The following is a 23,079-nucleotide window of genomic DNA, read 5'->3' as shown; positions in this document are numbered from 1 at the left end:
AGTTGCCTAGAATATCCATTCACTGCTCAGACAAAACAAAAGCTACCTTTGGAGACTTTATTGGCATTCCTGAATACTATGCATACAGCCGTTTTTTAAACCTCATTTTACACTATTAAGCTCTATGTTACTAATAGGCTATCTTGGATGTTTACACCAAGGAAAGTTGGCCTTTTTCCATTCGCGGGGCTGATCCTGCCCCATGTCCCTCAGTTTAAATTCAGTTAAAACAACTCAAGAAGCCAGCTAATTCTAAACTCTGTGTAGTTCCACAGACAAAACCATACCTCAGCGCCTGAAATAAAGGTTATCTCTTAAAGCCTGTGCGTTAAAAGTTGTCAAGGATCGCGAGCCGCTTACATTTCTTAATAAGGACAGGCCACACCCAAGTTGAGCCCTGTGCACCTTACTGGTCCGAAAGGCTCGCTGGGGGTGGGAGGGAACAAAAGGCAAGATTAATAGCTTGGGTGATGGCGGGCGGTGGGGCGTGGAACGAAATAATCCGTAAAGTTCGAATTCCGAAACTTTTTAGGGTGTGGAGGTTAGAAAGGAAACAATTTACGTTAGGTCTAAACTTCGGGAAGAAAAACGTAAATGGTCTAGGGAAAAAGCAAATAAAAAATTGCGAGCAGTCTTCCGAGTTCCAGCGTTCATAGCGGGGCCGTTAAACCAAACCGGAGAGCGGGCGTGTTTTCCTCCTCTTCCCGCCTTCGGAGACGCCAGTCCACTCCTTCCCCTCATTTTCACCCCTTCAGGGTCCAATGACTGCGCCCACCATGGAGGTGGGCAGAAAACTGCTCCGCCCCACGCAGGGTCCCCTCCGCCCCACCTTTCCCGCCCGCTGGGAGGCTGCGGTCACGTGCCCTGGCAGCCGCCAAGTGAGGCCGCTTTTGCGACACAGTGACAGCCAAATGGTGCGACAGGAGGAGTTTCCACCCGCAGCCGCTGCGCCCAGAGAGACTTGAGGCGGGTCCTGGCGTCGCCTTAAGGGAGCGACTGAGCGAACGGAGTCCGGCGCCGGCGGCGGCGGGCGGGCGGCAAGGGGGAGTCCGCTACGAGTGCCCGTGCTCCCCGCCGCTCTCCATGAATCGGGCGAAATAAACCGCACCTCCAGCAGGGGCTGCGTCTCCATGAATCCCTAGTTTTGTTTTGTTTTGTTTTGTTTTGTTTTGTTTTGTTTTTCTTTCTCTGCTCCTCACCCCGCTCCCCGGGTCCCATCCTGCCTTCTCCCTTCTCGAGCCGGCGGTCGCGTCCAGGTGCGGAGTCCAGAGCTGAGTGCAATGGCGTCCAACCCTGAACAAGGGGAGATACTGCTCACGGAGCTCCAGGTAAGGGCCGAAATCTGGGTGCAAGGCACTGGCAGAAGAGAGAGGGGAAAAATCTGGCGTGGGGTCGGGGGCCCGGTGGAAGCCTCGCGGCTACCGCGCCCCTAACCCGCTAAGTGCGGAAACTTGGGGATGTCACTCCGGAGCCGCTTTCTTCGGGAGGTGGACCCTCTGGCGCCTAGAGCACTAGATTGCTTCTGTTTTAATTACCTACTACAGGGACCCCGTCTTTGCCTGCAGCCCGAGTCAGGTCTCTCCGGGTCCCCAGAGCGGCCAGCTCACAGCCCCCATCTCTGCGTGTCAGAGCCTCAGGCTGACGCCCCAGCTGCCCCCTCCCTCCGCCAGGCCAAGCCGAGCCCCGCCCCGCCTTTCGCTTGTACACCGCTGCTCTAACTCCTTTGAATGACTCCTGAGCTATTTTCTCGACTCTCCCCTGCCCCTTAGACTTCGCACAAAGAGCGCCCTCGTAACTTCCAGCCCCCAGACAAGTGTTATATTATTTTTGTTTTTAAAAGTGTCTCACTAATGCTGGCTTTACTTAACGAGCCCTCTTTAGGTAACTGCATTTTCCCCCCTCTAATTTAAGGACTACCTTTTTTTTTTTAACCAAGTGATACATGTGGTCTCCCTTATCAGCTGCTTTCCCCTTCTCAGTAACTCCGTGCTCAGATTCGTAAGCTTAGGTGCTGATGCTTTTAAGATTTTCGTTTTCCCTCCCGTTTGAACACCAGAGAAAAAGATCCAGAAGTTGTTTACAAATGAGAAAGCAGTCGACTAAGGGGAAATTCGGGACACTGCAGAAAATGAGAGCAAATTGGGTCCCTTAATTAGTTAAATCCATGTCGAGTAGCAGAATTACTGTTTTCTATTTCCAGCTGAATATTTGATGATGTAGGCACGATTTTTTGTTTTTAGGTCTCTATGATGTACCAGGGTATTTACGCTACCCTGTTGGGTTTATTTTTCATTACTTTGGAGTTTTCCACAGATGTTTACATTTGGATTAAAATTTCTTGCCTGTTTTTTAAGTTTGTTTTAATGTGGTCTTCTATAAGAGAAGAAAAAAATCACATACTAACATTTCTTTTTGTGCATTGGACAGTTAATATTTTTAAATACTGAGTTTGGACACGGATTGATTCTTGACGTCAAAATTAAGTATTGCAGCTGCTTCTAAATTTTTGCCTTTCAAATCTGTTTTTCTATAGCTCCTTACAATAAGCCTGGTTTGTTGTGCATGATGTAAGCTGGAATGTATTGTTATACTTGATATTTCCTTCACAAAAGTAGAGATTACAACAAGGTATGCCAATGCACTGTTGCAAATTTGGAGTCTTGGAAATGGAAGGCTGAATTTTGTATTGAGCATGTATAGTATTTTAATTGGTCTTAGACTTTTGGAGGAGGCCATACAGTACACCACATTTGCTAAATGAATGAAATTTATTGTTTTATTAATTTACACAAGCATTTAAAATGAAGTTTGTTTGAGGTACAATTAGAAATGCATTTCATCGCATAGTCTTGATACATGAAAATCATACTCTGATTCTGAAAAAGCCATGAAAATGACGGGAGCATATTTTTGAATGGCATGACTTCAGAATTATAAAGTATTTGGCATCTTTATTTGTATTTTATAGAAAGTTGACATAAAAGACTTACTTTGACACTGGACCTGAAAACATTTTCATATGTATAGTACTTGTGGACTTTTAATAAGATCAGTTTTGACAATAACAAGGAAGCAAGTTGGAGAAATAAAGAGTTTTTAAATATGACTAAAACATGAGACCAATGTAAGGAATGTAAGGAACCAAACTAAAATTAGACTTTTAAATAATATAAAATGTAATCCTCTCCAGAAAAAGAATAGCTTTTGTTAAATGTTACCTTATACGTTGTCATATATATCCAGGGCATTTTTCTTAGTGTATTTGACTCCCAGTTCTAATAACAGCTATTGCATTTGAACTTTATCATGTTTACTAAAGTAATTAAGAATATTATTGTCCTGGCTGGTGTAGCTCAGTGGATTGAGCGCGGGCCCGCGAACCACACAATCGAGGTTCGATTCCCAGTCAGGGCACATGCCTGGGTTGCAGGCCAGTTCCCAGCAGGGGGCTCATGAGAGGCAACCATACATTGATATTTCTCTCCTTCTCTCCTTCACTTCCCCTCTAAAGATAAAAAAATAAATAAAAGAATATTATTTATATTTGCACTTAACATAAATGGTGATAAAATTTGCCTCACCAAGCATATCTATGCAAACATTTTATTATTTCACTGGGTTAAGAAACTAGAATATAGTAACTAAATATTTATCAAACTTGCTAGTAGAATCATTTTTTAAACTCTTACAAGTTTGAATTTATTTAGATTAAAAAATTGTGTAGTATAAAGTTATTAATCTTTCTCTGCCAAACTCTTTTAAGTGTTTTAAATAGTAATTTACATCACAAGCTTTAAGATGTGTTTAGTTGCTAAAAACTTTTGCCATATCTTGTCTCAAGAATACTTATTTCACTGTGAAAGTTACATGTTACCTACTAATAATGAAATTGATATTTAGAAATATTATATATCCGACATTTTAAAATCATTTTCAAATTATATTGCAGAATTTGAAATACTTAACTACTTGAGCTGGAATTGGATTATTAATAACTTTGGTTGTGGAAAGACAAAACAAAGAATATCTAAAACCACAGTACTTTATTTTGTTAATTACTGTAATATTTCTGTGGAGTAATGTTTAAAGTACACAGAAACTGAAGGCTAGAGACTTCAAAGTATAAGGAAGAATATTGGTTTGCCGTAGTAAAAATTAAAATACGCTATTTAAAAATACAAAATTAGTTGACAATTTCTAATTTTTGTCTTTTATAATAAACTTCTTAGGTCCCGTTCTCTTTATTTTTTATTTGAAATGTAGTGGGAAACTTAATGAGATACTTTTGTGAAGCCACAGAAATTAAAGTTTATTTTCAAGGAAACTGGATTAATGAAAACGATACAAAGAACCTCAAACTGAAAATGTTGGCTAATTTTGTAAATGCAGACCCAAATGTTGAGTAACATACTCTAATAAAGTTACCTTGTCCATTAATGGAGATTCATCTTCATCAAAATGCCTGACAAAGTGTTGGGAATGTAAAATTCCATTCTCAGCAGAATTTATTTATGTAGATGTGACTTGGTCAAGTGAAAGATTGAAGTAGTTAGCCTTAAATTATAGGGATTCACTTCAAGAAACACTGAGTGAGTACCTACTAAAACTGTATTGAAGTATGTAAAGATGACAAGGTGTGGTTTTCACTTTCTAGAAGAGAATGCAAATAAAATTTGTTGATTATTTGTTGTATGTCAGACATTGTATTGGTATCCTATACACCTTATTCTTTACAACAATCTGATAAAGTGGGCGGTGTTATTTCATTTTACAGATCAAGAAATTAAGTTCAGGGATGTTCAGCAAATTGTTCATAGTCACATTGTAAGTCAGACTTTGCTGCTAGACTGTTCCTTAAGCTGCCAGAGTTTTGTGGGCCCATAAATGTTTTGCATTCCAATTTAGTAGATATGCAAATTTTCTAAAAATTGGCCAAAAATGTCATTAATGAGCATTAACTTTAGTATAAAATTTCTATTTCTTGCTAGGTTTCTCTATAACAAGAAAAAATGATTTCCACATTCTATTTGGTAGTCTGCAATTTAGCAGTATTTTTATTACTGTGAATGAGGTGGGATATTCTACAAAGAATTACATTATCAATACCCTTTTTTCAGGTTAAAAATTCTTTATTCTTTATTCTTTATTCTTTCCGATGAAAGTTGTTAAATGTTTGCATTAAACCTTCCAAAATGTTTTATATTTCTCTGTAGACTATCCATAAGGTAAACCTTGCTCTAAAAATTTAAGCTTATAAATAATCAAGCTTTGAGTTTCTCATTGATAAGGAGTTTCCATTTGTTATCTGGGATGAGAAATGTCTTGGCTGTTCTAAGAAAGTTGATTATACTCATTGACAAAAGAAAATTATTTCATCTTCTTTCATTTACATTTTTAATCTCTTGTCTCAAAAATATTCTCTTGACAAGTTCAAAATGGATTTCTGCGCTACTTATATTACCGTATTTTGCTGTGTATAATACACACCGTTAGACCAAATTTTTTAGGGGAAAATAAGGCCGCGCATTCTACATGGATATAATGATTACATGCCATGGGTATAGTCCCGTGTATAATGCACACAAAAGTATGGGTACACATTATATATGGAAGCACATTATACATGGCAAAATATGGTATATCTGCATATATAGCACACTATTTTATTCGTTTGATGGAAGATTAGAAGATGGCATCTGGTTTTGCAGTGATACTAGAAAGGAGGAGATGGGAAGATCTCTTTGTTGGGAGGATTAAAATTTTAGGTCAGGTTGAAGGAATGTAGTGTGAGAAAGTAGGAAGGATGGATAAAATAGATTTTACAGGGTTTTGTTTTTTTTCAGTTATAAAAGCGATACATGTTCATTGTAGGAAATTTGGAAAATGTACAAAAGCACAAAACAGACAGAAATATGCTCATAGTTCTCAGAGCTAACTGACAAACTTTTCCAACTTATAAGCTCCATGGTATTTGAGTCTATTTCCCCTTTTCCTCCCCTTTTAATTGAGATATATTTAATATACCACATTGTGTAATTTTAAGGTGTTTAGTATATTGAATTTTTCTTCCCTTTATCTCATTTTACTTATTAGAATTTTTAAAGAGAAATGAGGTTCATAGAGTTTTAATACAGAAATAGCTATAGGTTCAAAAACATTTTTGCCATGAATTCTAGATAAGTGGCTCTAACTAGCTTTATTAACTTTTTTTAAATCTCAAAACATTTAATTATGAGGTAGTACTTGGAGATACAGTTAAGAAAATAAGTGGTGAGTTCAGTATGTACTTAGTAATCGACAATGATATGTAGCATTGGCTCTGAACAATAAATCAGTACAATGTGGTTTTCAGCTATTTGATTGATACTCTTAAAAGAAATCTGCATACTTTATTGAATACGACATAGTTTAAATAAACTGCCAACTTTTAATTGGCTACCTAGGTAACCATCTCTGTACTAAAACTAGTGTTAGAGAGCAATGGCTCTAACATGGATCATGTTTTTCTGTCATCTCTAATCAGTATAGTAGAGATTAATTCTAGTCTCCTACCACTCCTACTATTAATATTTTATCAATGTTTTTTAAAAAATAGGTTAGGGACACCTTCTAGGCATTCTCTGTTTACCCCAGGGCTTTGAATCTGATTCTTTTGAGTTCTTTTCTGTTTTTCAAAGTTGGCAACAGTCTTCATGCCTTTTATAAGTTTATTCCTTTGTGTTGTATTTTTAAACAAATGAGGAAAGTGGAATAGTAGTTTATAGAGATGAAAATAATGTTACTTCCAGAAACGTACATGATATTTGAATGGAACAGTTAATTCTGCATAATTTTTTAGGAAAATGTATTGCATTGAACAATTGTCGACTCTACATTAAAAACCAGTTTTCCTCTTAACTACAGTATGAAAAAAATCATATGACATTGAATATGATTAATTTTTAATATACAGCTGAGTTTAAACCTGGCAGCACAGTTAGAAAGTTGAAAACTAGTTAAAATTATTGTGCCCTGGCTGGTGTAGCTCAGTGGATTGAGCACAGGCCTGCGAACCAGAGGTTCGAATCCCAGTCAGGGCACATGCCAGGGTTGCAGGCCAGTTCCCAGCAGGGGGCTCATGAGAGGCAACCATACGTTGATGTTTCTCTCCCTCTCTCCTTCCCTTCCCCTCTAAAGATAAATAAATAAAATCTTTTAAAAAAAGATACTTATTATAAAGTTTTGAATGGGAAAACATACTAATGAAAGCAACTTCTGATGTCTTGGAAAAGCAGAATAGAGAGCATTTATTTTGCTACATGTTTAGTTCCTCTTAATTATATCTAATGAAATAATTTGAAACTAGCTCTGTTGGCATTGTTTTTCACAATCTCACAGAAATTACATTTGAGTAACATGTACATAAATATCTTTTAAAAATAAGGAACAAGAAAGCACAGGAACAGTTAATAATAAATACCTTAGATTAGAAGGTAAATGTTAGTGTCACATTATAGGAGTGAATTGATACACAAGAATTACATACTATATAACATTACTAGGATTTATCTATTTTAAAAATTTGGAAGTGATTACTTTTTCTAATTGGTTAAGACATTTTACCACCCTGGCTCAGAAAGACCTTATTTAATGGAAAGTTGTTATGGCAGCATTTGGAATTTATTTTAGATTATAGGGGACCTCTATTTTCTACCTAGTACATGCGGTAGATAACATAACTTTAAATATTAGTCATATTTTTTCCTTTGCCTATAGTTACCTTTAATGATTCTCTGCAGTGGTGCTTCTGCCTATTTCAGAATTTTCACTGGACAAATTTAATTAAATTTTTGGATTTTTTTCTTTTATTAACCTTAGGTACACTGCATTGGATTAATCATTATCTGTCACTATCTATCATTGTAATAAGCACCCATGGACTACCACTCACTCCCCACCTTTCCCCCAAAGCTAGGAACTTAACCTACATGTGGTTTTTCTCTTTTCCATCTCCCCACCTTTATCTTCTTGTTAATCAAGGTAATCATCATCTTAAATTCTGGGCTCATTGTCTTACTTCCTTTGTATATTTTTGTTGGATATATAATTCTAAAAGATAAATCTTTTACTTTAGTTGTTTTTATATAGTTATATTGAACATAATCTTTCCAGATCTGCTTTTTTACCTATTGCTGATTTATCTATATCACATATTGCTAAAGTCACTCATTTTAATTGCTGTATTATATTTAGTAAAATATTCACTAACTCTCTCCTTGTTGGTCACTTGGATATTTTATCCACTCACTCTCCATTGTTGAGCGTTAGTCATTTTCTGTTTTTATAGTTGTGAACAGAGCTACTGTAGACATTCTGTGTACTTTTTTATTGTGTATTTCTGTTTCTGTCGATTATATGCCTAAAGGTAAAATTGGTGCCTCAGCGTAGGTTAATGCCCAGTTCTAGGAGATGAAAATAAAAATTCATCCTAAGTATAGGTGAGCCAGTTTGTATTATATCAGCAATTTATGAAATTAAACAGGTCTGTTGGTTATCCATCCTCTTAGACACTTAATATTGCCTTTTAATTTTTGCAAACTGGAAGAATGTAATATGCTCTATCACTATTGTTTTGATTTGCATTTTCCTGATCACTGATATAGAACATTTCTTTTTATGTTTACTGGCCTTTTGTTTTAAGTGAAATTCCTGTTCATGCCTCTTGCTGACTTTTCTGTGTTTTTTCTCATTAATTTATAAGAGTTCTTTATATTCACATCAATGTTTTATGTATATTGTGAATGTTTTTTCTCAGTTTGTAACTTGTTTTTTCATTTTTGGGGGGAGTTTGTGGAAGGGACAATTTTAAATGTCTTACTTTTATGGTGGATATCAGATTCCTTTACATCACTGTGATCAGCAAGGCTGCACTTAAAATCTATTAAAGATTTGGTATAGAAAGAGTAAAGCACTGTGTTTATTTTCCATGAACTTAGTTTTCCAAGTGATTTTCAACTGGTGTGCCACAGCATGCACTATGTGAGTATTAGTCAGTGCCACTGACCGGGTTTTCCCTTAGATTGTCAGGTGAGCTGACAACAGCCAACACAAAGCTATCTGGTGTGAATAAATCAAAATTATACCTGTCTTTTTTGGTCAGATCAGCAAAAAATATGGTTTTTGTTGAGCTGCATAATTTTAGTACTTAGTTTATGTGCGCCATGAGATGAAAATGGTTGAAAATCAGTTATCCAAGTAAACAGCCATGGAAAGTTGCATAAAATATTGCATCACTTAACATAACCAGACACTCACTTGACTCAAAGAGTGAATTTAAAAACAAAGAAATAATGAAAAATCAATATGTAAATGTTCATCAACTGTTCATTTTTCCATTCCATATCTCTTCAGTGAAAAATGCTTATTAATAATTTTAATGTTGTATTAATATTTTATTTTTTAATATTTTTTTATTCTAGTCCTTGGAGGCAATTTATACTGGTTCAGCTTCCTGAAAGTCTCTTGTTTAAATTAAGCTTCATGAACCCTGCACAATTTTGGTTACTTTTCATTTATCATATCTATCTTCATTTGCTACTATTGCTTTCTTTTGATAACTCCTTTCTAGTTTAACTGTTCTACACTTTCTGCCTGTTTTTCTCTAATTCTTCAGATTAACCACCAGAATTAATCACTTTTATCTCAGGGTTCAGGGGATAGAAACACATTTAAATTACTTAGTTAAACAAAAGATGGATTTATTGCAAAGCTACAGGAATATCTCACTTAATCAAGAATAGGATATATAGCCACATCCCATGAGGATTAAATAAGAAAGTAGAGGCTTTCGTTAGCAGGACTGTATGTTCTCGTATCTCTTTGAGTGCACACTCCTTTACGTTTCCTGAGTACTGGTTCTCCTTTCCTGTCATCCCTGAGTGGCACTCCTAACTTCTGAAATTACATTAATTTACAGGTGCAATGCCCAGAGCTAACTGACTCACTTATTCTGTGCCGCAATTCAAAATTCTTGAATGAGAAGAATCTGATTGACACCATACAGAACATGTCCATTCTGTGTGACATGTCCATGGTCCAGTCAGTTACGGCAATGCAAGAATGGAGTTCTTGTGCCAATATGTGCTAATGTGCTGCAAGGAATCTCCTGTGAGTTAGGGACGGGTCTGTCTTCTGAGAAGGTATAGGTTAAGGAAGCACTTCTCTGCTTAAACCCTTTAAAAATAATTTCTTATTGATTACAGAATAAAATATATTAGATCTTTCATCATCTGGCCCTTATCAATCTTTTCAGATTTATATCCTTGTACATCTTATACTCTGATATTAAAACTGTTTGCAATTCTTAGAACAACTACACTGCTTCTTTATACTTCTGTATCTTTGCACATGCTGTTTCTAATTTTAAGAATACCAATATTGATTGCCTGAAAAGCTTTTGAGAAATTGGACATTCCTTAAAATTCTGCTGAGAAAAATATATCTGTTGAATATATCAATATATCCATATACATAAGCAAAATTTTGCTTAAGATACATTTTTAATAAGTAAGTAAATTTAGTAATTGGTTATGTAGTATTTTGATCCAGTGGCGTATTAGCTTACCTCCCATGTTGCATCTTTTGTTACTGAATACAAGGTGGGACCCCCCCAAAAACTGGAAATATCTTCTGAAGGGTGGGCCTCTTGTAGTACAGGCTTCTCCCACCCCCAGTAGGTGAGTGTTCTGAAAGCTGGCATTGTTGTGAGAGGATACGTTGAGCTTCAGTGAATTTATTTTGAAGATTCTTTAATCATGTTTGCCCATTTCATGATGAGTGGGTTTACAAGCACACCAGCCCTCACTGCTGAGTGTTCAGCAGTTTTTTTGACCAAAAAATGGCATGGCCCCAATGCCCACCCTCCCTATTCACCTGATCTCGCCCCAAGTGACTTAAAAAATGGCAGTAGCATTAAAAGACATCAAAATTGACGTGTTCAAAAACTGAGCAGTGGAAAAAAAGGCTTGATAGGTGTATTACATCAAATAGGAAGTACTTTGAGGGAGACTGAAATTTTAAAATGTAAGAATAAATACCCAATTTTTTATAAATAAATTCTGTTTTAGGGGGAATCCACCCTCATCTCATATATCACCCAGTAGGGCAATTAATTGTTAAATTATATGTATCTTTCCCATTTGCAGAACAGGAAGTATTTCTCACTCATCTTTGTCTCTAGCACTTGGCATATGGTTTATTTTTGATTAATTGGTCAATATATAAATGACTAATTTCTATGGCTGATTCTATGATGGTTTTACTACATCTGACTTCTTGGTATTTCTGAAGGTTATCATTCTGTCCATGGTTGCCAGTGCTAGAAATTCACTAGTCATTTTTGACTACTGTCTCAGCCTCTTCAGTTGAGTCTCCTAATTATTAACTTGAATGAATCACACAGCCACTCTTCAGGTTTGAACCCTCTTTATATTTGGATGGTTACAATATCTTGATATCTTACCTATATCTCTTTCTCATTTTGTTTTTATTTAGACTATGTACATCACTAGATTCAGAAGTTGTCTCAAGCATTTAGTGATTCCTTACTGCCTGTGACATATAACCAAGGGAACCTTAAATATCATCTAAAGCAAAAATCTTGCTTTGCCAAATACTAAAAGAAAATTTATACTGAGTCTCTTTATAAAGTTGACCTTTCCTTTTGTTTTATTTGAGATTAGCAAAATGGCAGATAATTATTTAGTTTAGTAGTATAATGATAATTATAGAGAAAGAATTAGTGTTAGTTATAAAGGTAGCCCATACAAAATAAAGAAAACCATGTTGAAAAAAATGAGTAGTGTTACTGATAGATAATACTAACACTCCATGTTTCCGAAGCATTTTTTGAGTTATAAGGCACTTTCACATGTCTTATTTCACTTGATTCTTAAAATGACCCTTCTAATTAAGGATGGGAGGGATTATTATACCTAATTTACAGTTCATATGTATTCAGCCAATGGCTGCTCTAACCTGAGTCATTCTCACTTTTGTTCCTTCATTTTAGTAGTCCCACAATTCTAGTTTTATTTTCTTCCGTTAGTATACTTAAAAATTTTCTTCCTGTAGTGTACACTAGTATACTAGGAAAAATTCTAGTTTTATTTTCTTCCTTTAGTATTTAGAGAAGGTTAATATCTTCAAAGCCATGTAAAAAATAAATGCAAAAAATTTTTTTTTCCAAGTGAACTGAAAATAACTATAAAAGGGAATCTATAATTTGCCACCTAGTTGTGAGAATTCAAGATAGTATCCAAGTTCTTTGTAGTATTTTTGTAACATATATAAAAATATTGTACAAGAAAACTGTACTTTAACAAAAGTTAAATAAAAAAATTAAAAAATTTAAAAAAATGTAGAAGTGCGATGATTTCAGCAGCAGTAGTGTGTAGTTTCTGAAGAGTTTATCATGGTTTAAAGTTTATGTAAAATTTAAGAATCATTTAAAGCTATTTCTTATGAAGTCAAAAGATGTTTTCTGCATTCACAAATTATAATAAGTTAAAAGAGGCCCCTCATGTTACCCACAATATAGACTTGCAAAGTTAGTGTCCTATGTGCATGAGATATTTTTTTCTCATGAATATGAGAAACCATATTCATGTTTTATATCTTTTAAAAGGAATAATATCTTCTTCCCTGATGTTAAAGGTTATTCTGCACTTATTTCTAATTTGTGATTGTTTTTAGGGATCAAGATCTTATAGTGATAACCTGTTTTAAATTTTTTTTTAAAGTTGTTAAAAAGCCTAAGAATAAACTTCATTTTATATGTCCCTTCCACTTTAGTGGCTAACAACTTTCCTAAAATTATTTGTAATAATATTTTAACACTTTTAATTATGGTAACATTGGGCCTAAATACATTCAGATAGATTTATAAGGAAAAGGATGATCTCTTTCGTTTTTGTCGTGTACATTATGTTATCCTCCTTGGTTGTGCATGATTTATTAATGGTAATATTCTCCTCAGTACCGTAGTTTTCCTGACTATGCTCTTTATTATCCGAGAGCTGTACTTTTACTATGCCTTTCCTCTAAAATAGAGTTAGTCTTATCTTCTAAGGAAGTTAGAAATAACTGTATACAATTAACAAATAACTGAATACATTTCTGGGCTTTGTTTTTCTTGTTGCTCAATATGTGACTTGCTCAAGGCCAGCTCTGCTATTACTGGTGCCTACACTGGAACCAAACAACAGAACACTACAGTTTATGTTTGACACTACTTCTTTCTAGCCTTGTGACTTAAAAGAGTTCTAATATACTCTGTCCAGTGAGATCCTGTACAAGGTAAATGCTTAGCTCTTGGCCATGGTGTGGTAATGTAGTATAACTTGATTCATTATAGGATTACTGTAATCTTGTCTCAGCAAATTAGATGTTTCCATCTTCTGAGAAGCACTTTAATTCCTTTATTGGTGACTTTAGATTTCCAGTTAGCTATGCTATCAGAAGTACTTATTTGTGTAAATCATGGTGCTTTAAAAAATTTAATTGTGGTATACATGTAAGTCACTGTTTTAACCATTTTCCATTGTGCCGTTCGTGGTATTAAGTGCATTCACCATACTGTGCAGCTGAAACTCTTTACCCATTTATCACTAACTTCCCATAACCCCCTCTCCCCAGGTCCTGGCAAACACTTTTCTGCTTTCTGTCTTTATTAATTTGATATGTAAGCCGAATCATACAGTGTGTCCTTTTATGACTAGTTTATTTCATTAGCTTATGCCATCAAGGTTCATCCATGTTGCAGCATATGTCAGGCTTTTCTTCCTTTGTCAGCCTGAATAGTATTTCATTTTATGTAAATACTACATTTTGTTCATCTGCTTATCTGTTGGTGGACACTTGGGTGGCTTCCCATAGTGCTTTTCTTTATCACTATAGCACCTTGCAGTTACTATACGTAGTTACGATCGATTGCTAGTCTGTAACTTATTCAATGCAGTCAGTAGCCACTAGCCACATATGGCTTTTAAATTTTTAATTAAATAAGATTTAAAATTTAATTCTTGAGTCAGTCTATCCATATTTTAAGTGCTCGTAGCCATATGTGACTAGTGGCTGTCATACTGAACAGCATTGATATTCCCATCATTCCAGAAAGTTCTCTTGAACTCTGCTAGGTAGTAAATGCTCAGGTCTGTATTTCAATACCTTGAATTTAGAGAAGAGAAAAATGTCCTTTGTGGGCTATACAAATTATTTACATTTGAATAAATTCATTTTCTTTAGAAAGTAATTAGATTACTAATTACTAATTAGTAATTAGTAATTAGTAATCTGTTCAAAGATGTTTTTGCGATGAGTCCAGAGGGTTTTGTTTACATTCTGACTAGAAAATCTTAAAATACTTTGTACTGTCTGATTTTAAAATTAATTGGTTTTCAAATGGAGTGAATGATAATCAATGTCTTAGAAGTTTAATATATTAAAAATATATAAGTCTTTGTATATATTTGTATGCATCAAAGATTTACAGAAAAATAGTTTTGAATTTGAAGTCATAGTTTATATCCATCATTCTTTTAGAGACATATGTGTTAAATTACATTCTTTTTTATGTGTTGGAGTTTGATCTCAGGTGTAGAAAACTGTAAATGATGATAGTAGTGATTTGGCCAGTTTTTCATGTTGAGATATTAAAGCCACTTATCCAGGGAATTTTATATTCTTTTTAAAATTAACTTTATCTTATTAATAAGTATGTTGTATATAACATACTAGTTTTAGATATACAACATAATGATTGGAAATGTATATATATTGTGAAATGATCACCACAATAAGTTTAGTTAACGTTATCACCCCACGTAGTTATAGATGTTTTTTCCTTTTAATGAGAACTTTTAAGATCTATTTTCTTAACTACTTTCAAATATACTGTACCATATTGTTAACTAGTAATTTTGTATTCTTTAGCATTTTTACTACCACTGAGATTAGATGAAGCTGGTCTTTTTTGTTTGTTTCATTTTGTTTTTTCCTGACAGACTCAAAGGTCAGTTTTAGGGAACTGGAGGGGCAGGTTTAGTGTGTGTGTAGTATTTTCTTTATCATGTTTGATCAGTTGTATGTTTCCACAAATACCAATTTGTTAGCCTGTCTTTTAAAATTACTTTTTAGAAGATACCACAAGATATTTTTCATGCTTAAGAGTTTTGAACTGGATTTTGAACTATGATCAGAAATTATTTTAATTTGTTGAATAATTACTTGAGCTAGAGGATTCATTTAAAGCTAGCATTTTTGATTAATTATAAAAACTATAAAGTCTTAATATATTATTTGAAATACTTTCAACTAAAAGTATAAAATTCCTTATTTCAAAGAATAATGGTTTATATATTTCTTTTTAAAAGTAAATAGGAAATTGATCTAATCTCTTTAAAAAAGTATCTAATGAATTTTCCCATAACAAAACTTTTGACTATTGCACTAATTTAAAAACAGTCTTCAGTTTGAACTAATCGTAAGGAATAAAAATTAGCTTGTTTATTCTGATTTTGTAGAAAGAGAAAGGAGTGATATTAATAATAAGCAACTCTGGAATAGGCGTCTTTTTAGGTTTAATTATTGGAGTTGAACTAAGAAAGGATACCAGTTGATACTCCAGCTCTTTGTAAAACAGAAAATTTTGTTTTTCTGTTATTAACTTGGCTTTGTGCAGTTACAATTAATGAACTGGTGTAATAATGAGAAGTTGCTGAAAGCTGAGGAAAGTAAATAATTTTTTAATTTTGTATATATATAGATACCATTAAAAAACCTTCAATAATCAGGATAGATTTAAATAAAATGATTTCTCTCGCTTTAGGTTTTCTATTATTCAGATAGCAGAAACAAATAACATTGAGTTCAGGAAAACATTACCAAATCAGAATTTCACAGTTCACTATTTGCATACTAACATTCGATATTTATCTGATGATATTTGCAGCAAGTTTTTGTTCCATATGTAGGCAAGGATATAACTCATTAATTCAGTCAGTTGCCTATTGTATACCCCCTATAGTAGTCAAATACAAGCAAATGAATTGATAGTATCATGAAGTTAAAACAGACACCTTCATTTCAATACTCCATAGAGAAATATTTTAAAACTAATTTTAGAAATTGCATTAGGAAGATGTTTATTTGAGAAAGTCACCTTCACAGAAAATCAATTCTTATGATATGGGCATTGACAACTAGACACCAATGAAAGTTCTAGTTTAAAATCTTTCATTTGAGTAAATAGAGCAGTTTACTTAAGGGCTGGCAATCCGTGTTGAAAGGATTATCAAAATGGAGCCAAACTATTTTAAGTACACTACTTACTGCTTTAGAAAGCCGATCAAAATTAATTCTTGTATTATTTAATAAAAAATAATATTTAAATGTCCATGGAGGATGGAGGAGCGGTCACAACTACTAACATGCCTTTCAAGGGTCTAGGCAAGTAACATAAATTAGTGAAGCAGGAGAATGTAATGGACGTATATCCATTTTGGGCTGGGCGTTGATGGGTAAGCAGATACAAAAGTATCTGTGGCACGCACTTCTCATCTGTGGTAGTTTGTTTCCATGTGGGCCCTTATTGCCTTTTACTGGGAGATATGTTCTATATTTAAAAATATTTGTTCAAATTCTTTTNAATTTAAAAACAGTCTTCAGTTTGAACTAATCGTAAGGAATAAAAATTAGCTTGTTTATTCAACTACTAACATGCCTTTCAAGGGTCTAGGCAAGTAACATAAATTAGTGAAGCAGGAGAATGTAATGGACGTACATCCATTTTGGGCTGGGCGTTGATGGGTAAGCAGATACAAAAGTATCTGTGGCACGCACTTCTCATCTGTGGTAGTTTGTTTCCATGTGGGCCCTTATTGCCTTTTACTGGGAGATATGTTCTATATTTAAAAATATTTGTTCAAATTCTTTTAAGTATTTTTATTGATTATACTATTACAGTTTTTCCAATTTTCACCCTTTATACCCCCTCCACCCTGCGCCTCAATCCTCCAGCATTACCTCCCAACTTAGGTCATGTCCATGGGTTGTACATATAAGTTCTTTGAGTCCTCTGTTTCCTGTACCGTTTTTTATCTCTCCCTGTCTACCTTATGCCACTAACCATGCTCCTTCTTCCCTGTACTTTCCCCCTTCCCACTGAAATCCCTCTGTGTGATGTCCATTTCTCACTCTGTGAGAAACCAGAGCTCCTGTTCTGGTTGTTTGCTTAGTTTTGTTTTTATTGTTTTTCTTTTCTTTTAGGTTCATAGTTGTTGATAGTTGTGAGTTGTCATTTTACTGTTCATATTTTTGACCTTCTTTTTCTTAGATAAGTCCCTTTAACATTTCATATAATAGGGGCTTCATGATGATGAACTCCTTTAACTTGACCTTAACCTTGACTTTATCTGCCCTTCCATTCTAAATGAAAGCTTTGCTGGATTGAGTAATCTTAGATGTAGGTCCTTGCCTTTCACGACTTCAAATACTTCTTTCCAGCCCCTTCTTGCCTACAAGGTTTCTTTTGAGAAATCAGTTTATAGTCTAATGGAAACTCCTTTGTAGATAACTGTCTCCTTTTCACTGGCTTCTTTTAGAATTCTATCCTTATCTTTAATCTTGGGTAACTTGATGATATGCTTTGGTGTGTTCCTCCTTGAGTCCAACTTGGGACTCTCTGGGCTTCCTGGAAGTCTGTTTCCTTTGCCAGATTGGAGAAGTTTTCTTTCATTATTTGTTCAAATAAGCTTTTGATTTCTTGCTGCTGTTCTTCTTCTGGCAGCCCTATAATTTGAATATTGGGACATTTCAAGTTGTCCCAGAGGTTCCTGAGTCTCTCTTCATTTTTTTGAGTTCTTGTTTCTTTCTTTTCTTCTGGATGGATGTTTATTTCTTTTGTTCCAAATTGTTGCTTTGAGTCCTGGTTTTCTTCCTGTCACTATTGGTTCCCTGAATATCTTGCTTTATTTCACTTGGGGTATCCTTCATTTGTTCTTTTATTTTTTGACAAAGCTCAACCAGATCTGTGAGCATTTTGATTACCAGGGCTTTAAATTCTCCATCACATAGGTTAGCTATCTCCTCATCACTTAGCTCTCTTTCTGAGGCTTTGCTCTGTTCTTTCATTTGGGCCCTATTTCCTTGTCTTGGTGCAGCTGATGGGGGCGGGGCCTTAGGTACTCACCTGGGCAGGGCAGCCCTCTGTGCTGTGCTGCAGCACTGCCTGTGGGAGGGGTCAGAGAGGGAACAGTGCACTTTTCCAGGAATTTGTGTGAGACTGGGAGTTACTCTCACCAGGGCAACTCCAGCTATGAGTCTCAGTTTTCCCCTTAAGTCAATCCCTGCCTCGCAGCCCACCCTGCCCCCAGGGCTGCCTGGTTGCTGTGGTTTTTCTGAGTTGGCCTGCAGAGTCCACCTTACCTGTCTGGTTGTTCTGGTTGGTTTTTTTTTTTCTTTAATTCCTTTGTCAGAGTTTCATGCAGTTTGATTTTCTAGCAGTTCGGGTTGTTTATTGATTTTAGATTTGTTGTTATCCTCCTTTTGGTTATTCGAGGAAGCAAAGAGTTTCTACCTATACCTCCATCTTGGTGGGAACCTATTTGTTCAAATTCTTAACAAAATAAGACATATTTGTAGGACCATCTCTGCCATGACAGTAATGTCTTTATTCAATCAAGACATTTCTGTATTGAATGAATATTGAAATGCCTACCATATTCAGGTACTTTGTTAAGAACTATAGTATATACAAAGAAACATTGGGCATGTCCACTACCTTTTAGAGCAATTTTGTTCAATAACATACATCCCAGGATGATAGAAGTGTTATATGTCCTTTCGGTAACTATCCAGTAGGATAGCCTGAGCCACATGTGAATTGGGGCTAGTGCAACTGGGGAACTAATTTTTTAGTTTAATATAAATTTAAATATACACAGCCATTGTGTTTCTTGACTACTGAACTGACAGTGGCCCTCTAGAAACTAAATTCAGTTGCTAAAACAATCATGAGAAGTTACCAGTTCAGTATTTAAATTGCATTTCAGAACTGCAAAGGAAGGAATGGCTTGAGGTCACATGTAATTTCTTAGTAAGTTGTACACATAGTTACTATAGGACTTCAAAGGAGGGAGTGGTCACTTCAAGAAAAGCTTTAGAGAGGAGGTAAAATTTAACCTGGCTTGAAGAATAGCTGGATTTTTTTTTACTTTTATTTTTTTAATTTAATTTAAATATTTTTTAGTCCTTTTTTATTGATGTTTGCATACAGTTGTCTCCATTTTCCCACCACCACTTTCCCCCGCCCTGCCCACTCCCACTTCTCACCCTCAGTTCCAACCCGCTCCTTGGCTCCGTCCATAGGTCCCTCATACATGTTCATTTACATACCATTTCCTTCTTTCCCATGTTGTTTCTCTCTCCCCTCCCCACTGGTTACTATCAGTTTGTTGTCAGTTTCAATGTCTTTTGCTATATTTTGCTTGTCAGTTTTTATTAATTAGGTTCCACTTATAAGTGAGATAAGATGGTATTTGTTTTTCGCCACCTGGCTTACTTTGTTTAGCATAATATACTTTTCAGTTCCATCCATGTTGTCATGAAGCGTAGGGGCCCCTTCTTCCTTTCTACTGTGTAGTATTCCATTGTGTAAATGTACCATAGTTTATTAATAGGTAGAATTTTATTACAAGGGAAAGATGTTCTAGGAGAGTGGAATAATAGAGACCAAATGCATGCAGGCAGTAAAAATTAATGAAAACTTTCTATTTTTTCATTCAGAGAGCTGCCCCAAATTATGTCCTTTTGGTTTTTTCCTCACTTGACAGGCACATCATTTAACAATTGAAATTGGCCTTGATGTATTACTGGTTCTAAACTTTGGTCAACAGCTCGAAAAATAAGGCATTGTGCTATTTTTATTCTTTGAGCTAAACAGCCAAAACAAAGATATAAAGAATGAAACTTTTTCAAAATAGCTTTACTTTATATTATAGTTACTTTTTCCTTGGAATATGCATATTTTACCACTTAAAAGTTTTTTAGTCAGTTATGTATTTTCTTTCTGTTGTGATGAAAGATAATTTAATTCAAAGAGCTATAAAGGAAAGCAAATGAAAGCTCTCAAGAATATAGTTTTCATGAAGTATCCTAGTTTCAGTTGAAAACTTTTGGTTTAATAGTTGCTGGATCTTATCTTTGGGGCAATTACATTGAAATCACAGCATGGTGTTTGAAGTATTTTGTATTCTGTTTATTCATATGCCAATTTAAAGGAATGATGTCTTTATAGTTTAGCCAGGGAAGTCTTTGGCTAATGATGGCGTATTTTGTGTAAAAAATATTTTATGAATTAAAATATACTAAAATTTCTTCAAAAAATTTTTATTAGATAAGAACATTTCCTTCATTACCTTCTGTAAAAACAGTAGTACCTCTCACCCTACCTTCCACACCCCTATTCTCTCCTCTGCTTCCTTGGTTTACTTGTATAGAGTAAATGAAATAAAGCATTTATTATTTATGTAGCTGATACTTGGTGAGCACTTGGGAAATATTCTTGCCTAACCTCATTCATGGTGAACAACCAAATTCTTTTTTTTAATAATTTTTTTTATTTTTTAATTTATATTTTATTGATTATACCATTACAGTTGTTCTGTTCCCCCCCTTCATTCCCCTCTACCCACACACTCCCTCCCCCACCATTCTCCCCCCCTTAGTTTATAACCACATGTCTCAAGTTCTTTAGATTCTATATTTCCTCTACTATTCTTGCCCTCCCCCCTATCTATTTTCTACCTACTGTCTGTGCTATTTTCTGTACCTTCTCCCCCCTCTCCTCCTCCCACTCCCCTGTTGCTAACCCTTCATGTGTTCTTCATTTCTATGGTTCCACTCCTGATCTAGCTGTCCTCTTGGTTTGCTTTTGTTTTAGGTGTGGTTGTTAATAACTGTGAGTTTGCTGTCCTTTCACTGTTCATATTTTTCATCTTCTTTTTCTTATATAAGTCCCTTTAGCATTTCATATAATAAGGGCTTGGTGATGATGAACTCCTTGAACTTGACCTTATCTGAGAAGCACTTTATCTGTCCTTCCATTCTAAATGAAAGTTTTGCTGGATAAAGCAATCTTGGCTGTAGGTCTTTGGATTTCATGACTTGGAATACTTCTTTCCAGCCCCTTCTTGCCTGTAAGGTCTCTTTTGAGAAATCCGCTGACAGTCTGATGGGTACTCCTTCGTAGGTGACTGTCCCCTTATCTCTTGCTGCTTCCAGTATTCTCTCCTTCATTTTGGTCTTGGCTAATGTAATTATGATGTGCCTTGGTGTGTTCCTTCTTGGGTCCAACTTCTTTGGGACTCTCTGAGCTTCCTGAATTTCCTGGAAGTCTATTTCCTTTGCCAGACTGGGGAAGTTCTCCTTTATTATTTGTTCAAATAAGTTTTCCACTCATGGCTGTTTCTTTCCCCCTTCTGGTACCCCTATAATCCGGATGTTGTAACGTTTAAAGATGTCCTGGAGGTTCCTAAGCCTCTCCTCATTTTTTTGAATTCTCATTTCTTCATTCCTTTCTGGTTGGATGTTTCATTCTTCCTTCTGGTCCATTCCATTGATTTGAGTCCCAGTTTCCTTTCCATCACTATTGGTTTCCTGTGCATCTCCCTTCATTTCAATTAGTTTAGCCTTCATATGTTCCTCTAATTTGTGACTATAATCAACCAGTTCTGTGAGCATCCTGATGACCAGTGTTTTGAACTGTGCATCCGAGAGGCTGGCAATCTCTTGGTCGCTTAGAGTTATGGGCTCTGGGGCTTTGAGTTCTTCTTGTGCCATCTTTTGGGCTGTTCGTGCCGGTTATGTAGCAGGATCGGAGCCCTAGGTGTTCACCAGAGCAGGGCAATTAAGTCGCTGGGTTGTGATGCTGTATGTGGGGGCCGGGCCAAAGAGGAGCACTGGTGGTCCCGTCTGCCACCTCTCACCACCGCTTCCGCCACAGGTGCCACAGCTGCCACTGTCACCGGGGCCCACGATTTTCGTCCCACTGCACGCGAGTGTACCACCATGTCAGCCCTCCACCACTGGGTTCGCTGCTGGGGCCTGCGCGGTCTGTCTCACTGTGCGCGGATGTGTGACCGTCGTCAGTCTGCCCCACACCCTGACTGTGTCCGGGCTGTCGGTGCGCCTAGGTCGGGGGATCTTTCCTGCCTGACCCTGCTCTGCTGCTGGCTCTGCCCCTCTTACCGTCCAGGTTGAACAGTTCGTTGTTGTCAGATTTCCATATAATTCAATTTTCTGTTCTTTGGCTGTGTCTTTGTTCTCCAAACCTTTGTTGTATTCAAACTTGGTTGTGGGAGAAGGCACAGTGTTTCCACCTAAGCCTCCATCTTGGCGGAAGTCCCCAAATTCTTGACTGTAAAAATTTATAGTGAGAGATACTTTTTAAGTGCTTATTTTAATTTATATTAATAATATGCTGCCACATTCATGTATTACAGCAAAGTTTAAAGTATACAAATAGTTTTATAATTTAAAGCACTTTTATCATTAAAATAATAATTTTAATTACCAGTTATTGAACACTTGTTATGTAACAGGAATCTGCTGATCATCTCACCTTTTTTATTTTACTAATCTTCACAACATCCCTAAGAGGTATTGTTTTATTTTTTTTTCTTATTTACGTGTCAATAGAAAACTGAGGCGTGGAGAAGTAACATTACTTGCTTATGTTAAATAGTAAGTTAGACCCAAATGGATTTTGAAACTAGGTCTAAATCCAAGCCAATGCTGATTTCACTATATATTTTATATTTTAATATTTTAAACAGTTATAAGGGTTTATTGTTGGATTTTATAATAAACATTCTTCCTATCACAGAAGGTGATTGGATTTATTACTGAGTTCTGGGAACAACATGATGTGATAAAAAGCCAAGACCACTAGTCCTTAGATTAATAAAATATTAATTGAGATTGGCGTTGTATCTGTTTAGCCTAATCTCATTTTACAAATGAGAAAACGAGACCCAGAAAGGC

The 23,079-nt window shown here is 35.6% G+C and overlaps 1 protein-coding gene across 2 annotated transcripts in view; it reads left to right on the top strand.

Moving 5' to 3' along the window:
• Positions 1–1,126: 1,126 nt before the first annotated feature.
• The window catches only part of PKN2 (protein kinase N2), a 127,804-nt gene continuing 105,851 nt past the window's right edge, over positions 1,127–23,079 (top strand). For both annotated transcript variants that reach the window (XM_037060915.1, XM_037060914.1), the window contains exon 1: positions 1,127–1,328. In XM_037060915.1, coding sequence (XP_036916810.1) covers positions 1,281–1,328 — 48 coding nt within the window. In that variant the 5' untranslated portion in view covers positions 1,127–1,280. The remainder of the gene's footprint in view (positions 1,329–23,079) is intronic.

This window comes from Sturnira hondurensis, unplaced genomic scaffold, assembly GCF_014824575.4.
Source record: "Sturnira hondurensis isolate 20B ecotype Veracruz unplaced genomic scaffold, ASM1482457v3 Scaffold0013063, whole genome shotgun sequence".
Taxonomy (NCBI): Eukaryota; Metazoa; Chordata; class Mammalia; order Chiroptera; family Phyllostomidae; genus Sturnira; species Sturnira hondurensis.
Note: the sequence above shows the minus strand (reverse complement) of the source record. Positions and strands in the feature narration are given on the sequence as shown.